The 16160-nt window shown below is 40.2% G+C and overlaps 1 protein-coding gene across 3 annotated transcripts in view; it reads right to left on the bottom strand.

Annotated features, from left to right (window-relative positions):
* Positions 1–16160, bottom strand: part of SLC6A4 (solute carrier family 6 member 4) — a 62756-nt gene continuing 46596 nt past the window's right edge. For all 3 annotated transcript variants that reach the window (XM_069089735.1, XM_069089737.1, XM_069089736.1), the window contains exons 13-14: positions 10444–10611; positions 1–5174 (exon numbers count right to left, since the gene is read on the bottom strand). In XM_069089735.1, coding sequence (XP_068945836.1) covers positions 5100–5174; positions 10444–10611 — 243 coding nt within the window. In that variant the 3' untranslated portion in view covers positions 1–5099. The remainder of the gene's footprint in view (positions 5175–10443; positions 10612–16160) is intronic.

Here is a 16160-nt window from a genome sequence, read left to right as displayed (position 1 = left end):
CATTTATTATGATCTTAAATTTATTACAATAACAGTTAACAGAACAAGGCACATACTGTTGACTTATGATCTATCTTGGAACATTTATAACTAAATGGCTGCATAAATTTATACAGGTGCACCATATATATGATATGGGAGAAAATGTTCAGGGTTTGTACAACTAAAACTATTTCAACTACTACAACTTGAAAATAAACATGCCCCTCACTTTAGCAAGAACCAAACCTTTGGAAGTTTCTTTATGACCCCTGTTCAATGTGGTAAACACTAAAGAACATTTCTCAGGCTTAGTGGTGGGGAGAAGGAAAAGGTGAAAGTTGGGGGGGGGGGGAAGCCTTTCTTTTGTTTGCTTAAACATAATATTCCAAGTTTGGAGAACCTCACAGGTTACTTTACATAGTAGAAGAGTTTCTGAAAAATAACTCGTAGTTCAAAACATTTCCAGTGAGTCGAAGAGCTCACAATTTAGAGGAGTCTATGTAAGGTGAATCTCTTTGTAAAGAAAATGTTCATCTACTAGATCTCTGTTGTGAACATGAATTTGTATGTATTAGGTTTTCTTAAACTGGACTGTACTCCTATTTAGAGTTTGACCAAAGCCTTGGTATTGTGTATTTTGAATAATTGTTTGTTAGTAAATATTATTAACTCGGCATTATTTTTTTAGAGTATTGGTTATTTGGATTTAAAAGTTTTGCTAAATCCTGAAATGCTCCTTATTAGAAATGCTGTGGCACCATAGGTTTTCTTGATGGCAGCCTATGACTAAATGCCTTGATGATTGTCAATCTCAGACTTTCCAGAGATTGCAAGTAGACTCAAGAGGCCATGCTACCTTGTGATTCTGTGATTCTGTTTTAGGTCAGTGAAATGTCAGTTTACTTGGGAGAAAAAACATGGCCTTTTATGTAAATATGCAGTTCCTGTTCTTAGTAATAAATATCAGAACTAGCCAAGAAAGGGGGGGGGTGGGGGTGGGGACCTTGGGATGCTATTACCCAAAGGTAAAATTTTGTAGACAGTGGGCAATTACAGATGACTACAACTAAATTCATAGTCATGGTTGGAATCTTAAAGCATAGACTCATAGGCCTGGAAGGGACTTTGAGTTGATATTTATTCTATTTTCTTGCCTTTAGACAAATCGACTACCCCACACTCTTCTGAATTTAAACAGCCTGATTTCTTTCCTTATGTCAGGGCAAAAGCTCACTGACATTTTGCCAAATGGAAGTTGGTCATCCAGAAATATGTGTTTTGATGACTTTTAATATTTGCACAGTGCATGCAAGGCAACTTAGATTTAGACTGTGCTATTTGGGGTTAGAAGATGTCTTAATTGGGGATAACACCTTGAGTAATTTTCCAAGAAAGGAACTTCTCTATCTAACATCATGGAACAGCTCAATTCAAGCAGACATGAAAGGAGAGATGTTGACTGAACATCTTACAAAAACTAAGTGTGGAAAGTACTTAGGACTCCCTCTTTAATTGTTTTCCTTCTCCATTAGAGTAGGTGACTGTTGAACCAAATGGTGGAAGTGGTTTGTTTAATTACTTAGGGAAAACTGGAGTTCCCAAGCCCACCCTCCCTTAGAAACCGTCAGATCCCAAGAGGAGCAGAGAGATGAACTCCTTATGAAGTCATTGAGTTTTTAGCAGCTCCTAATGGAGTGTGGCTGAACTTTATGAGATGCCAGATTGTTTCATTATCTTTAAACTCTGGGAACACTGATTAGCAATAAAGGAAAAAGCCCATGCCGTAGCTGCAATGGCAAGGGTATGAGACCTGGGGATTTGGAGGATTCTTCCCAAAGGAGCAAATGTAGTCTAAAGGATTTTTAATAAAATACAATCATTGAATCTTAGGGAAACTAAAAGAGAAGATTGGAACTTTCCAGTAGAGTTCAAGGGATATGCTGTATGAGGCAGGAGTACACCTTGAACAGTTACGCTTCTTTAAATTTATAAATTTTATTTCCTAACAACTGAGAGGAACCTGAACTCTACCTTTCCAGAAGGCAAACCTCGTTCTAAAATTCTTAAGATCTAATTTGTGATTCCATGATGCTTAATACACACAGTTTGTTACTCGGGGTGATCTCTCTTTTACTTCTCCAGTTGGGCCATGCAGTTATTACAAAGTTTTCTTCATGAACCAGCTCTTCTCTCTCCCTCCCTCTTGCCCCCACCCCCTGCACACTCAGTACACACAGTCAGTCTTCCTGGACAGCTCAAGTACAAGATGGAGGCAATTCTAAACAAAGACGGTATCTCCAACCACACTTGTGGATGCAAACAGGAGAGTTAAGAAAGTGGCCAGCAGCAGTTTGGATTTCAGCATTGAGTAGTCAGAGTTAGCAAGCATTACCAAGTTGTGTGTACACTAACTATGCCACCTGCTATGGGTGCAATGCAATCATTCAGTCCTCTGCTAAGAAAAAAGCAAGAATCTTCCTTTAAACTATTTTTCTAACACTGAATTGTGAAGCTAGTAGAAAGATTTTTTTGGAGGAGTATGTGAGCAGGAAAATGTCTTTCACTTAGGTTCTGAAATGAGTAGGACCACGTTTAGAATATGAGTGGAAGGAGAAACTACTCACACCCATTAGAGCAGTGATAACCCTAGAATCCAGTCATGGGCTTGGGCAAGTATTTTACTGACCAGGGATTTGGCAGAGTTGTCCTAAAGGTGAAGTTGGGATGTCTGATTTATAGTTTAGGGGATATTGCAAGATTTCACAGCAAACAAAAAATCTGAACCTTTTCTTTTCTAGTTCAATTAACAATGTGTTGGGAGGTTTTTTATTTGCTTTTACTTAAGTGCTACAGTAGATTTGGGTTTTCTATAAGACACTTTGTTTTTAATTATTATTATACTTTATAATGCAAAATTCCCCTAAGTAGTTCATAACCAGAAACTGTTCCTAAGTTACCATCCCAAAATGTAAAGCCATTTCTCATGAGTCGTCTAAAAAAGTCTGAAATAGGGAAGAAAAAGAAAAGGTCATAACAATGGTGAATTTATCAGTTCTCATTATTCAGTAAAACATTTTCCTCACCAGAAACCTGATGTGACTAGGCTTTGGTTTGGTTCAGGGGTTTGTTTGTTTTTTGGACTTTTCCAGAGAAAATCTTGTGACTTGAGCTATTATCTATTGACTCTACTAGACTGTACCACCCCTCTTTTGTGTTATATTCCTGACAAATACACATCCAGAAACCAAGAACCACCTTCTACATGTGTATGCATTTGTGCTTGTGCACAAATTCATACTCAGACTCAGGTGACTTTCTGATGTGCATATCAGACAGCATTCCAAAGACTAATGTTCAAGAAGGCATCACAACATTCTGTCTCTCACTTGTAAAATGTATTTTGAAGTGTGTCAACCTCTTCTTCACTCATCTATTGCTTGACTACAATGTAGGCAGGCGGTCGTGAAGGCAGAATTTCTGTTACGTTTCTCTTTGAGCCAAAACAAATATTGCCAAGTTGGATTATAAGAGAAACAGCTGAAATATAGGTCTCTTCACTGTTTTGTAACTACCTTGGCCTCATCAGGTGAATTTCCTGTTGTTCCCAAAGATGATTTGGCGATTATAGATAGGCAGGAAGATCCCCTACTTAATAGTAACAAGCCCTCTAGAATGAAGAGACCTGATTCCAAGTGGAATTTTGCCTCTATATTTTATAATTTTAAAGCCATTTGGACAACTTATGCCTGAGGCCTTCTTTCCTTTCAACAGTAGGAAAGGAATTAGGGAAAATCAGGATGAGACAACCCAAAAACATGGAAAAAGTAAAGAAAGGAAATTCTAGGGTGAATAGGAAAGGGAGGCCGGGGAAGAACTGACTCGTTCAGTTCAGGGGTGAGCACCTGGGCCAGAACTAGACTGTATTGCACCTCAAGCAAAATTTTAGCCCATTTCTTTGTTTGCAACATTACCTCCAAGAAGCATAGTAAGGTCAACAGTAGGATGTGCTCGTGGGATTCCTTCTTTTATTCCTAATCACTTTGAGAGCAATAAATAAGAGGTGAAGGGTAAGGTTCTGGCATCTACCTTCAGAATAGTTGACATAACTTAAATGGGGTCAAGACAAGAGTAAATGAGCCAGAATGTCATCATGAAGGTGTAGTGGAAAAAGACAGGGAGAGGGTGAGGACACAGAATGCTAATATCCTCACAGACTGGCCAAGGTAAGGGGGGAACGGAGGGGGCTGTTTGTGTCTGGGAAGGGGGTGCACACAGAAAAGCACAAGAAAAGAAGGATAGATAGAGGACCTATAAATTTGAAACAATGGATGCACATCTGCAAATGTTTGTGTGTGTAAAATCTATTAACATAAGAAAAACAAGGTTGATGTATGGTTTGTAAAGTGCCAGAAAGCTTTGGAGTAATAGAAAGGAGACAGACATGTGTACACTGTAATATCAGTACACAGGTAGACACGCACACCTACTCACACACACACACACACACACATAGCACCTTTCAGGTTAGCTTCCTACAACTTCTCTGCAAAACTCACAGTGCAGAAGGATTAGAGAGTTCCATTGGTTTCCAGCTACAGATTCTGTGTTACTTGGAGAATAGATACATATGGCTATCAGAACAGTTTCTGTGTTGTCCTACACAGTTTATAGACTCATTTGACAGTGAAACCCTTAGAAGCAAACACAACATGGGCTGATACAAATCACATTGAGAAGACACACAGACTCAAGACTAAATGTAATCCTAACTGATGCTATTTGTCCACTAGTGTTTTATGTTATCCCTTTCACCCATTCATATGGTAGCAGTCACATACAACAAAATTTTCCCACATCCAAAGTGAACCAGTTTAACTGTAGTTGCTGACTGAGTTTGATAAGTGCCAAGCTGATTTCATGGAAGGAGGTGGATCTGAAGGCTGAAGGTCATGAGAGTCTAGGCCCCCGTATCTTCTGAAGCTGGGCCTCTATGGAGAGTGTCCTCTCATTCCTTGGCTCAACTGGAAACTCAGTTCACTCGGAGGGGAGAAGGGTAATGGGTGACAAGTAGAGGGTGGGAATTGATAGGGAAGTTTTCTCCTTCTGCCCATTCCTTGCTACACAGCATTCAAGCGAAGGTCTCCAAAGGGAATCTCTGTAGGTGTTTCGGGTGTAATACTTTTAAGAATACGCTGTTAGGAAGAAAATATACAGTTTTTTTTTTAAACTTTTTAATGTAACAAACATAACAGCATTAAAATACAGACTAGAACTCTAGTTTTAGTGTGTTTCACTTTCCTGTGCTTTGCAGATATTGTCGGGGATTTTTTTTTTCGTAAATTGTAAATTTGTGGCAACCCTGTGTCAAGCAAGTCTATTGGTGCCATTTTTCTTTTTTTAAACTTTTTAATATTTAAAGTTTTGAGTTCCAAATTCTGTGTTTCCCTCCCTCCTCTCCCCACTCACTGAGAGACAGAGCAATCAGATATAGGTTATACAAGTGCAATTAACGTGAAACATTTCCGTATTAGTCATTTTGTACAAGAAGACTTGAATGAAAGAAAAAAAAGTGAAAAATAGCATGCTTCAGTTAGTATTCAGTCAATATCAGTTCTTGCTCTGGAGGTGGGTAGTATGCTTTATCATAGTTCTGTGGGATTGTCTCGGATCATTGTATTGCTGAGAATGGCCAAGTCATTCACAATTCTTCCTCAAACGATACTGCTGTTAGTGTGTACAACATTCTCCTGATTCTGCTAGAACTCTTTTAAATGGCACTTAAACCCCAAGTAAGCTGTAATATTCTTTGCCGTTTGAGAGGAATTTTCAGTCTGTGGTTTTGGAGTCACTAATGTTCCACAGTTGCAAAGAAGTCTCTCCCAAGCAGGGCTAAGGTAGCACTTGGGACCCCCAAGCATATGGAAATAAGCAATAGGGATAAGTATAACAATAAGGAAAGTCCAAGATGAGAGAATAAAATGCTTTAGTTCAAATGCAGAGGTTCCAAATAAGTAACTTTCACAGCAATGAAAATGGAATTAGGAGGGATTGAATCACTTTGAAATCTTAATTCCAGTGCGTCTAATTCGCCTCATGCTCCTGTAGTCATCACAGAGAAAATGTTGAGACCCTCCACCCTAGAAATAACTAAGAGGTCCACTGGGGGTGTTATGATTGATTTAAACCATACTTGGGTCTGTGAATGGAAAATATACAAACCACCCTTTAAGCTCAGCATCAGTGTACAGGAGAGAAGAAAAAAAAAACCAATGAGCTTAATAAAATTAAGTAAAATCTTCCTTAACCAAGAGAGCATACATCTCTAGTAGACAGAGCTAAATCTGAAAGCATTTTTCATCGCATTGATTTTAGTCAATAAACATTTATTTAGACAATCTCTGTTATGTGTCCTTGTCTACTTTTTGGATTGGAAAAACATGCAGGATTTATGATGATTTCTTACCACCCACCTTCCTATGAACAGTGAGTGCCCTAACCAGTGCAACATTCAGGACAATTCTATGCCAGCTTGTTTCTCCCCGTCTTTAGTTCCTATGAGTTTTGCTTCCTTTTAGAGTCAAGTACCCCCAGGAGGTGAAAAAGCTCCATCCTCAGTGAACACAGTTCATAAAATTGTGTCCTTTGTGATAAAAATGTCTCTAGTATTGTGTTCCTAGGTCACACAGTGGAAGTCCAAAAAGTGAGTACAGTGGCTGGCTAAGCTTAAAACCCTGCACTCTGAGCACCAGCTCCTAGGACCTGTGCCCCAGCAGAAGCAGGGGATTCCTTCATAGGAGCTTAGTGGCATTGAATTTTTCCCTTAGGTAAAGATCTAAATCTAGAAGTGTTTGCAAACAGACATGCCTCTTGTTCATTTAAAGCTGGTAACCCATCACTCTAACTACTCTTAAGTGCTACAGTGGTAAATATGAGAAGAGGTGGTTATGAAGGCATGTGTGTGTAGGAAAAGGCAGCCCTAGATTAAGTTATGAAGTAGGGAAAGGTTATCTTCTATGCCACACCTACCCTTTACTCCTCAAACACCCAGCATCTGACCCTGTTGCAGTAGCCCACATTGGACTGCCAAAGTTTTTTCAGTGTCACTTGGAACTGAGTGCCAAATTTATAGTCAACTTGGGTTCAAAACTCAACTCTCCCACTAGCTTCATGAATTTGGGCAAGTTTCCTCTTTGGTCATCATCTTCCTCATCTATAGGGAAGTAGGGCCAGCGATGGTCTTGAAATGACTTCAAGGGCCACCTAGTTCAACCCATACCCAAGAATCCCTTCTACAACATAGATGACAAATGGGGAGGGAGAGAAAAAGCAATTATTAAGAGCCTAGGATGTGCCACACACTTTACAAATACTTCATTTGATCCTCACAACAACCCTCTAAGGTAGGAGCTACCATCCTCATTTGACAGTTTAGGAAATTGCAGGAAACAAGTGATTTGCTCATTGTCAGCTAGGAGGTATCTGAGGTTGAATTTGAACTCCCATCTTTCTGACTCCAGTTCTATCCACTTTATGACCTAGCTGCCCATATAACAAGTGGTCATCAACCTTTGATTGGAGACCTATGGTGAGAAGGCACTATCTCCTGAGGGAACCTCTTACACTTTTACCTAGTTCTCATTGTCAGGAAGATTTTACCTACATTAGTATTATCATCTTCTCACCCCACTCCGGAAAAAAAAATCTGCCTTGTGAGTTCCCATTTTCTGTCAACACCATCATCATGCTCCCCATTACCCAAGTTAAAATGTTTCCAGATGTTTAACTTTAGTCATCAGATTACCACTAACCCATATGCTATATTAATGGTAAAGGATGAAAAGACTTTTTTAGGATGTTTTTTTCATTATTTAATAATTTATTCCCTTCAATAGTGACTGCCATAATGATTCTGATGGAAAAATATGACATTTTAATTGTTTCCACTAAGAAAATAATAGCTAATTAGATTATCTAATAATAGATACTACATGGATAATTTGCTTGAGTTAATATGCAAAGACCAAATACTTTTAAATGGTGAAATCCAAAAGGGATTTGGTCATAAAGTCTCTGTTAACAAGTAGTATCAAAAGGATTTTTGTTGTTCAGTCATTCTAGTCATGTCCAACTCTTTGTGACTCTATTTGGGGTTTTCTTGGCAAAAATTCTAGAGTGGTTTGCCATTTCCTTCTCCAACTCATTTTACAGATGAGGAACTGAGGCAAACTGTGTCAAGTGATTTGCCCAAGGTTCCATAGCTAGTAGGTTTGACTGGATATGAATTCATGAAGATGAGTCCCTAACTCCAGGTCCAGCACCCTATCTGCTGTGCCACCTAACTACCCTACCAAAGGGATGCATTTTCTCACATAATATCAGGTCATATTTCTCTCTATAAAATAGATATTCTCTCTCTGGAACATTTGCCACAGATGATGATTTCCCTCCAGAAGCACTATCCCTACCACATTGTAGAATTTGCCTCTAGATGCTACCACATAGTTGCAAAAAACAAACTCCAGAGGTCTGAAAAAAACTTTAAATTTATGGATGACACCTTGATGCTACTCATGAGTGAATCCAGGATGCCACTGGCTTAACCAGTATGCTATATTTTATATCCTTAATGTAAGCAGAATTGGGGGAAATCTTAGGAACATATGAAAGGAGTTAAGTCACGACACTGGGTAGCTGAAGAATTAACTTTGTTTTTGTTTTTGCCTTTTGGAGGGCAATTAGAGTTAAGTAACTTGCCCGAGGTTACACGTCTACTTTTGCATGTGTGTGTGGGTTAAGTGTCTGAGACCGGAACCAAACTCGGGTCCTCCTGACTCCAGGGCCGGCGCTTTACTCACTGCACCACCTAGCTGCCCCTAGAATTAATTTTTAATGCGTATCTTTTGTTCAGGGAAGAATTTTTCCTTTTTTTATGTAACCTAAGCCACCAGGTGCATGTTATCTTTTACATTATAACCACCTGTGTATTATCATGAACTCTCCTACCATACTGTAAGCTCTGTAAGGACAGGAAGTGGTATGGTTCAGTAGAAAGAACACTGCACTTGGAGTCTGACTTTGATCTGCCACTTACTACCTGTGTAACCTTGGACAAGTCACTTGATCCTCGGTTTCCTCATTTGTAAAAATGAAGGAATTGGATCAGAATTAGATCATTCAAAAAGCATTTATTAAGTGTGTATTCTGCAATGGGCACTGATGATACAAATACAAAAGCGAGACAGTCCTTGCCCTCAAGAGCTTACATTTTACTGACTGACCCACAGGGCCCCTTAGAGACAAGTTCTAAACCTATGGTCCCATGAACTTTAATTCCTTTTGGCTCTGCCCATTCTTTCCTGTTCCAATTCACTTTGACTCGTGAATGGATCACTGACTAACATACTGACTTTCACAAATAACAACAATGATGAAGATGATAGCTGACATTTATATTAGTGCTTTAAGATTTGTGAAGTTCTTGATAAAAATTCTCACATGATCCTCAACAGCCCTGTGAGATGGGGAGAGCCAGTGTTATTCCCATTTTATAAATTAGGAAACTGAGGCTTGAAAAGTTTAAATAACATGCCCAAAGTCACACAGATGAAGGCAAGCCTATCAGTGGAGCTGTTGATGGCTTAACTAGAGGTGTGGATAGATTTGTGCTGGTCTGTTCTTCAAGTATTACCTGGCACCACACCTGTGACCAGCAGTGGCACTCACCTTCAAGACAGATGACTGTAGTTATATTAGAGGCTCAGAGTGTTCAAGGAGAAGACTGATGTTAACTGACTCCTACAAGGTACCAACCCATGACCTTTTCTCAGTCCCTTAGTGTTCTAACTATTGGAGCCAACTACTAGCGGATATTGCCAACAATAGACAATCTAAACGAATCACACTATTAATTCACTGTTCTCTGAACATTAACAATGTATTGGAAATCACTTCTCTTTTCCTAAACCTTTAGCCAACACAGTAGCATCTCTGAAGGATAAGCTTCTGCATGGAGTTGGCTATTTGAGATACTGATTTGCATCTGGGTGAAGGAAAACCATAGCTTCCACAGTCTTGGCTCAGATACTGTTACCGTCTGTGATCCAGGAAGATGATTGTGCTTCATTGTTGGGAGAGGGAAGGAGGCAAGGCCATCCCCCTCCTTGGTTATGTGTTAACCAGAATTTTTGTGTCATTATACTTTGGATGTCCCAGATCAAGTGTCCATACTCAATTGCAATTTTAAAGCAGGGTAGTGATCTGATTAATTTGGGACTGTTTAGATGAGCTGAAAGAGAATTTTTACTCCATCCCCATATCACTAGATAAAACAAGGCATAGTAACATGTATTCTTCACTTCTTGGTGAATTTAATGTCATTTGCCCATTTCCCTTAAAAAGACAATGGCATAAGGACTATTCCCTTCCTGACCATCCCTTCCCAGTATATGATAGAAATGGTACCTCTTTGAATGTCCCTGGAGTGACGATCAACCGATAAATTATATAGATGGGAATGCAGATGAAGGAAGAAGTCCCAATGCAGTACCCCAGGAGGACAGTCCAGCGAGGGTAATTGTAATTGAAGAGTCGCAGCTCTGGGGGGCTGCTAAGAAAGCTGCAGATGATGAACTAGAAGAGAAATGCCGAGAATCATGTTCAATGGGGAAGCCACAGATATATTAGAAAACGTGGGCATGCAGAATACCAGGTAGATAGACTGAGGGCTCTGCTGCGGGCAGCTATGGAAGGCCTGCAGTGTGCATCAGCAGAAGGATTATGGGCCCACTGCAAAACTGTAGTTTTGAGAGGGGACTTTTCAGACAAGCTCCAAAGAAGTACTGAACCCCAGGCAGAACTCTGAGACTTAGAAATCACCAGTTTTACTTGACACTCATCATTAGAGACTTCAGTTTTCCTAAGATACAACCAAATTCTCATCCAAAATTCACCCTTGACTAATATAATATAACAAACATAACATAAATAATATAAAGTCCACATTTCCTTTAGGTTCTAAGCTTCCAAGAAAAATAAATAAAATCTCTTCTCCATTTTCCCACCCCACCATATACAGATCTCATCTCTCTTCACAATTTGGGGAATTATTTTTAGATCCCTGATAGCAAGAGCTGCTTTGCTTTGGTTTAATTCCTTTAGAATCCTCAGATTGTGAAAAATATATTTTAATAAATGATCATTGAGATGACAAACAGCTGTTGGAACAATTTAACGGTCATAAAGAAGATAAGCAGTTTGTGGTATGTGCAGTTTCTCCCCAGAGTCTTCATTTTTTTGGTGAATATTAGCATCTGCTTACCTTCTCTGGTCTCTAGAGGATGATGACTTGACCACACCTGGAGCCTGAATAGCTAGGAGATATTTCTGAGCCATTATGAGATATTTTTCTCTTCCTAGGCTTTAAATCTCACCTGATTGAGAAATAGTGGGGCATTCTGGATAGGTAATTAACTTGAAGCCAGGAAGATCTGTGTTCAAGTCTGGCACACACTGGCTGTGTGCCACTGGACAAATCATTAACATCCCCATATTCTACAACTTGTTAAGATTCTAAGAGAGAGAGAAGGTACCAGTCTGCATTGATAGAGTATGTCTTCTCCTTAGAGGTTTCTTTTTTTTTTTAACCAGTGAAATCACAGATTAAGTCCCTACAAAATCAATCATTAAAATGTGTGAATTTTATTTCATTGTAAAATCAGATAAAAATCATGTATAGTAATTGGGAGTTCTGAGGCCATCCTATATTACTGTCAATATCGTTGCTGTTGTTCAGTTGTACCCAACCCTTTGTGACCCTATTTGGGGTTTTCATGGCAAAGTGTTTCATGCTGTTTTCATGGTAAAGATAGTGCCATTTCCTTTTCCAGATCATTTTACAGAAACTGAGGCAAATAGGGTTATGTCACTTGCCCAGGATCACACAGCTAGTAAGCGTATGAGGCCAAATTTGAACTCAGGTCTTCCTGATTCCAGGCACCACCCTCTCTATCCACTATGCCACCTAGCTGCCCCCAAATCTTTCTAGAATATTGGTCGCTTCTTGGCTCTGAAGTTTAAACTCAGAATAAACCATTGGAGATTGGGGCGGCTAGGTGGTACAGTAAGTAAAGCCCGCCCTGGAACCAGGAGGACTCGAGTTCAGTTCTGGCCTCAGACACTTAAAACCCACACAAAAAAACTAGCCATGTAACTTTGGCAAGTTACTTTACCCCAATTGCCCTCCAAAAGGCAAAAAATAAATGAATGAATGACTAAATAAATAAAATAAAAAACATTGGAGATGATGTAAGACCCACCAGGAAAAATAAAAAGGAATATATTTGGTATAATTTGACCTGGTGGGAACATAACATCATGAGGCCACAAGGTGATGGCCTTTTCAAAAGATGATAAACTTTCCTTATTTCACTGACAGCAGAACAAGAAGAAATCATAATCATAATAACTAACATTAACTCAAGCCAGAAGAATTAGGTTAGATATCAGGAGGAATTGACCAACGAAGATGATTGTGAGACCCTGAAATGCTTCCTATGAGAGGTTATGGGACCTCCTTCCATGGAGTTCTTTGCAAAGCAGGATAGATTCTCATTTGCTTGGGATTCTTGGAGTCCCATCCTGCTTGACAACAAGTCAAGTAGACCAGATTAACTCTCCAGGGTCATTCCAAACCCTGTGGCTTCGTATTTCTTTCCACCCAGTTCCTACCCATTTTCTTTATCCCCCTGTTCTGTCCCCAGGCTCGGTGGCCCATGATCCTGGCTGTGGGGTGTGGGAGAGGGTACTCTTTGCTTTCAGCAAGGACAGCTCTGCCATGGGGCATCCCTTGAATGAATGACTCTGTGCTATGGGTCCTCATAACCCAAGAAATTACAAGAGGAAAAAGCAGCTTAATGCAATTTTCACTTGAAAATTCAGTGAAATATTTGACCCAGAAAATTTCCACAGTGAACCCCCAACACCCAGTTGATGAGTTTTCTTATGTTAGTTTGGTTTCCAGAGGGAGAGTGTAAATATCAGTTTTGCCTAGTAACCACCATGCTGAAGCCTTATTGGCCTTAATTTAATTTAATTTTATTATTTCATGCTCATAAAGAAGACAGTAATGTAAATTATTTGTGTGGTTAAACATCTATTTATAGCCTTTTTTTCCCCTTTGTCTTCAGGTAATAAAATGGGAAATGACTAAACAGATATTAATCTTCCCAGCAGTGTTATCTGGAGTTCAGGGGGAAGCTTTCAAACTGGATGTCAGGCCGGGGGTCATATGCCAACATCTTGGCTTCCTCTCATCCTCATTTGCACAGACAACTTTGGGGGAAACTCACTAGTCACTGCCACCCCTCTCCATTCAATGTCATGTAGCTGAACCTTGAGGACCCTGGTGCCAGCAAGTGGGAGCTCTTATCCTATTCTGTTCTACTCATTCTAGTTTTTCGTATAATCTGCTTTTTGTTCCAGTGTTCCCAAGCCTCTTATATGTTCTCTTTGCTGTTTAGTTTCAGTGTAAAAATAGGGAGCTGGTGAGGAGCAGCATTTTTAGTAAGCTACCAGTTGTTTACCCAAGATGACCATAAAAAAGTCTAGAGTGGTGATCTGTTAAATAACCCAGAGATGGTTAAACGGATTCGCCTCTTGTTAATTGGGCACTCTACTGCTTACCTTTAGAGCTTGTAAGAACATCGTGGGAATAATGCCAATGACTTCCCAACCTATTCTTCCCCACCCAAGTCTCCCCACCAGCCAAGAGTTACTTGTTGCTATGGTGGATTCATGGTTCCATTATCATGGATACTCCACCAGTGCAAATCACTGCCTTTCCACAGTGTCTCATCCAGTGTAATTCTTGTTTCTGTTTTTTTTTTTTTTTTTACCACTCCTCTTAATGAGCCACCCAATGGGCTTTGGACCTTCTTCTGTTGTTGCTGTCATTATTATTTTTATTGTTTTAGTGGTACCAGTATAATGATCATGCTATCTCTCTCTCACTATATGACCAGCCCACTTCCTCTGCTGATCATACTTGACCTTGATGTTGTTGCTGTTCCGTCATTTTTTGAATTGTGTGTGACTCTTCATGACCCCATTTGGGGTTTTCTTGGCAAAGATACTGGAGTGGTTTGCCATTTCCTTCTCCAGTTCATTTTTACAGATGAGGAAACTAAGGCAAATAGGGTTAAGTGACTTGCCCAGGAGTATACAGCTAGTGTCTGAGGCTAGATTTGAACTCAGGAAGATGAGTCTTCCTGACTCCAGGCCTAACACTCTATCCAATTGTGCCTGCATTTTAAAATAAATAAATCATCGTTGGGAATCTTTATGTTCATTAGGAGTGTTTCCATGTCTCTTTTGGTTTATTCGTCATTTCATTTCTTCCAAGACTGTGGCATACCATGATTTATGACCACATAATGTCACCAGGAAAATAAAGGTATTAAAGAGATAGAATTTGTGGCAATGACATACTTGGAGTCTTTGAAAAGACTGCACAGTTTTCCAAATATGCAATCTACTGTTTTCCTCCTACTTAGTTATAGTCCAGCTCATTGTTTACCCATTTCATCCATTTAGAAGTTACTTCACGATGGAACAACTTGTTCAATCAATCAATCAGTAAACATTTATTAAGCAGTACTAGCAAAAGACAATTCCCTGCCCTCAAGGAGCTTACAATTTAATAGAATTGTAAGGAGACAACATGCAAACAGATATATGCAGCATAAGCTACATATAGGATGAATAGGAAATAATTAATGGAAAGAAGGCACTTGAATTAAGAGAGTTGGGAAGAACTTCCTGCAGAAGATGAGATTTTAGTTGGGACTTAAAGGAAGCCAGGGAGGTCAGCAGATGGAGCAGAGGATGGAGAGTGTTCCAGACATGGGGGACAGCCAGAAAGAGTGGCCAGAACTGAGAGACTGAGGGTCTTGTTTATGGAGCAGCCAGGAGACCATGTAACTGAATGGAAGAGAATATGATGGAGAGTAAGGTGTAAGAGGACTGGGAAGGGAGCAAGGAAGTACATTTTAAAGAGCTTTGAATGCCAAACAGAACAATTTGCATTTGATCTTGGAGGTAATAGGGAGCCTCTAAAGTTTACTGAGTGGCAGGAGGGGTGGCAGTGATATGCATTTTGGAAAAATCACTTTGATAGCTGAATGGAGGACAGATTGGAGTGGGGAGAGACTTCAGATGGGGAGAGCCACCAGCAGGCTATTACAGTAGTCCAGGTGGGAAGTGACTAGGGTAGTGGCAGTGTCAAAGGAGAGAAGGGGGCATATTTGAAAGATGTTACAGAGGTGGAATTGGCAGGCCTTGGCAAAATGTGGACATAGGGGATGAGAGACAGTGAGGAGTCTAGGACTCCCAAGTTTGTGAGCCCAGTAGACTGGGATGATGATGTTTCCCTCTACAGTAACAGGGAAGGTAGAAGGTGAGGGACGGGTGGGGAGGATTTGGGGGGAAGATAATGAGTTTGGTTTTGAACATATTTAATCTAATCTACTGGATATCCAATTCAAGATATCTGAAAGACAATCGGACATGTGAGATTGGAGGTCAGCAGAGAGTTTGGGGCAGGGTAGACAGATTTGAGAATTATCAGCATAGAGATGGTAATTAAATCCATGAGAGCTGATGAGATCACCAAATGAAGTAATGTAGGGGAGAAGAGAAGAGGGCCCAGGGCAGAACCCTAAGGGACATCTACAGGTAGAGGGTGAGATCAGGAGGAGGATCCAGCAAAGGATTGTGATTAGTGGTCAGAGAGATAGGAGGGGAACCAGAAGACGAGGAGAGAGAGGGAGAGAGAGAGACAGAGACAGAGACAGATACAGAGACACAGACAGACAGACAGAGACAGAGAGACAGAGAGAGAGAGAGAGGGAGAGAGACAGAGAGAGAGAGAGAGAGAGAGAGAGAGAGAGAGAGAGAGAGAGAGAGGGAGGGAGAGAGAGAGGGAGAGAGAGAGAGAGAGAGAGAGAGAGAGAGAGAGAGAGAGAGAAAGAGAGAGAGAGAGAGAGAGAGAGAGAGAGAGAGAGAGAGAGAGAGAGGGAGAGAGAGAGAGAGAGAGAGAGAGAGAGAGAGAGAGGGAGAGAGAGACAGAGAGAGAGAGAGAGAGGGAGAGAGAGGGAGAGAGATACAGAGACAGAGAGAGAGAG

This window comes from Petaurus breviceps, unplaced genomic scaffold (assembly GCF_028583685.1).
Source record: "Petaurus breviceps papuanus isolate PSGF00001 unplaced genomic scaffold, PetGlider_PUasm1.0 186, whole genome shotgun sequence".
Classification (NCBI taxonomy): domain Eukaryota; kingdom Metazoa; phylum Chordata; class Mammalia; order Diprotodontia; family Petauridae; genus Petaurus; species Petaurus breviceps.
The sequence above is the reverse complement of the archived record's forward strand: the minus strand, read 5'-3'. Positions and strand labels throughout refer to the sequence as shown.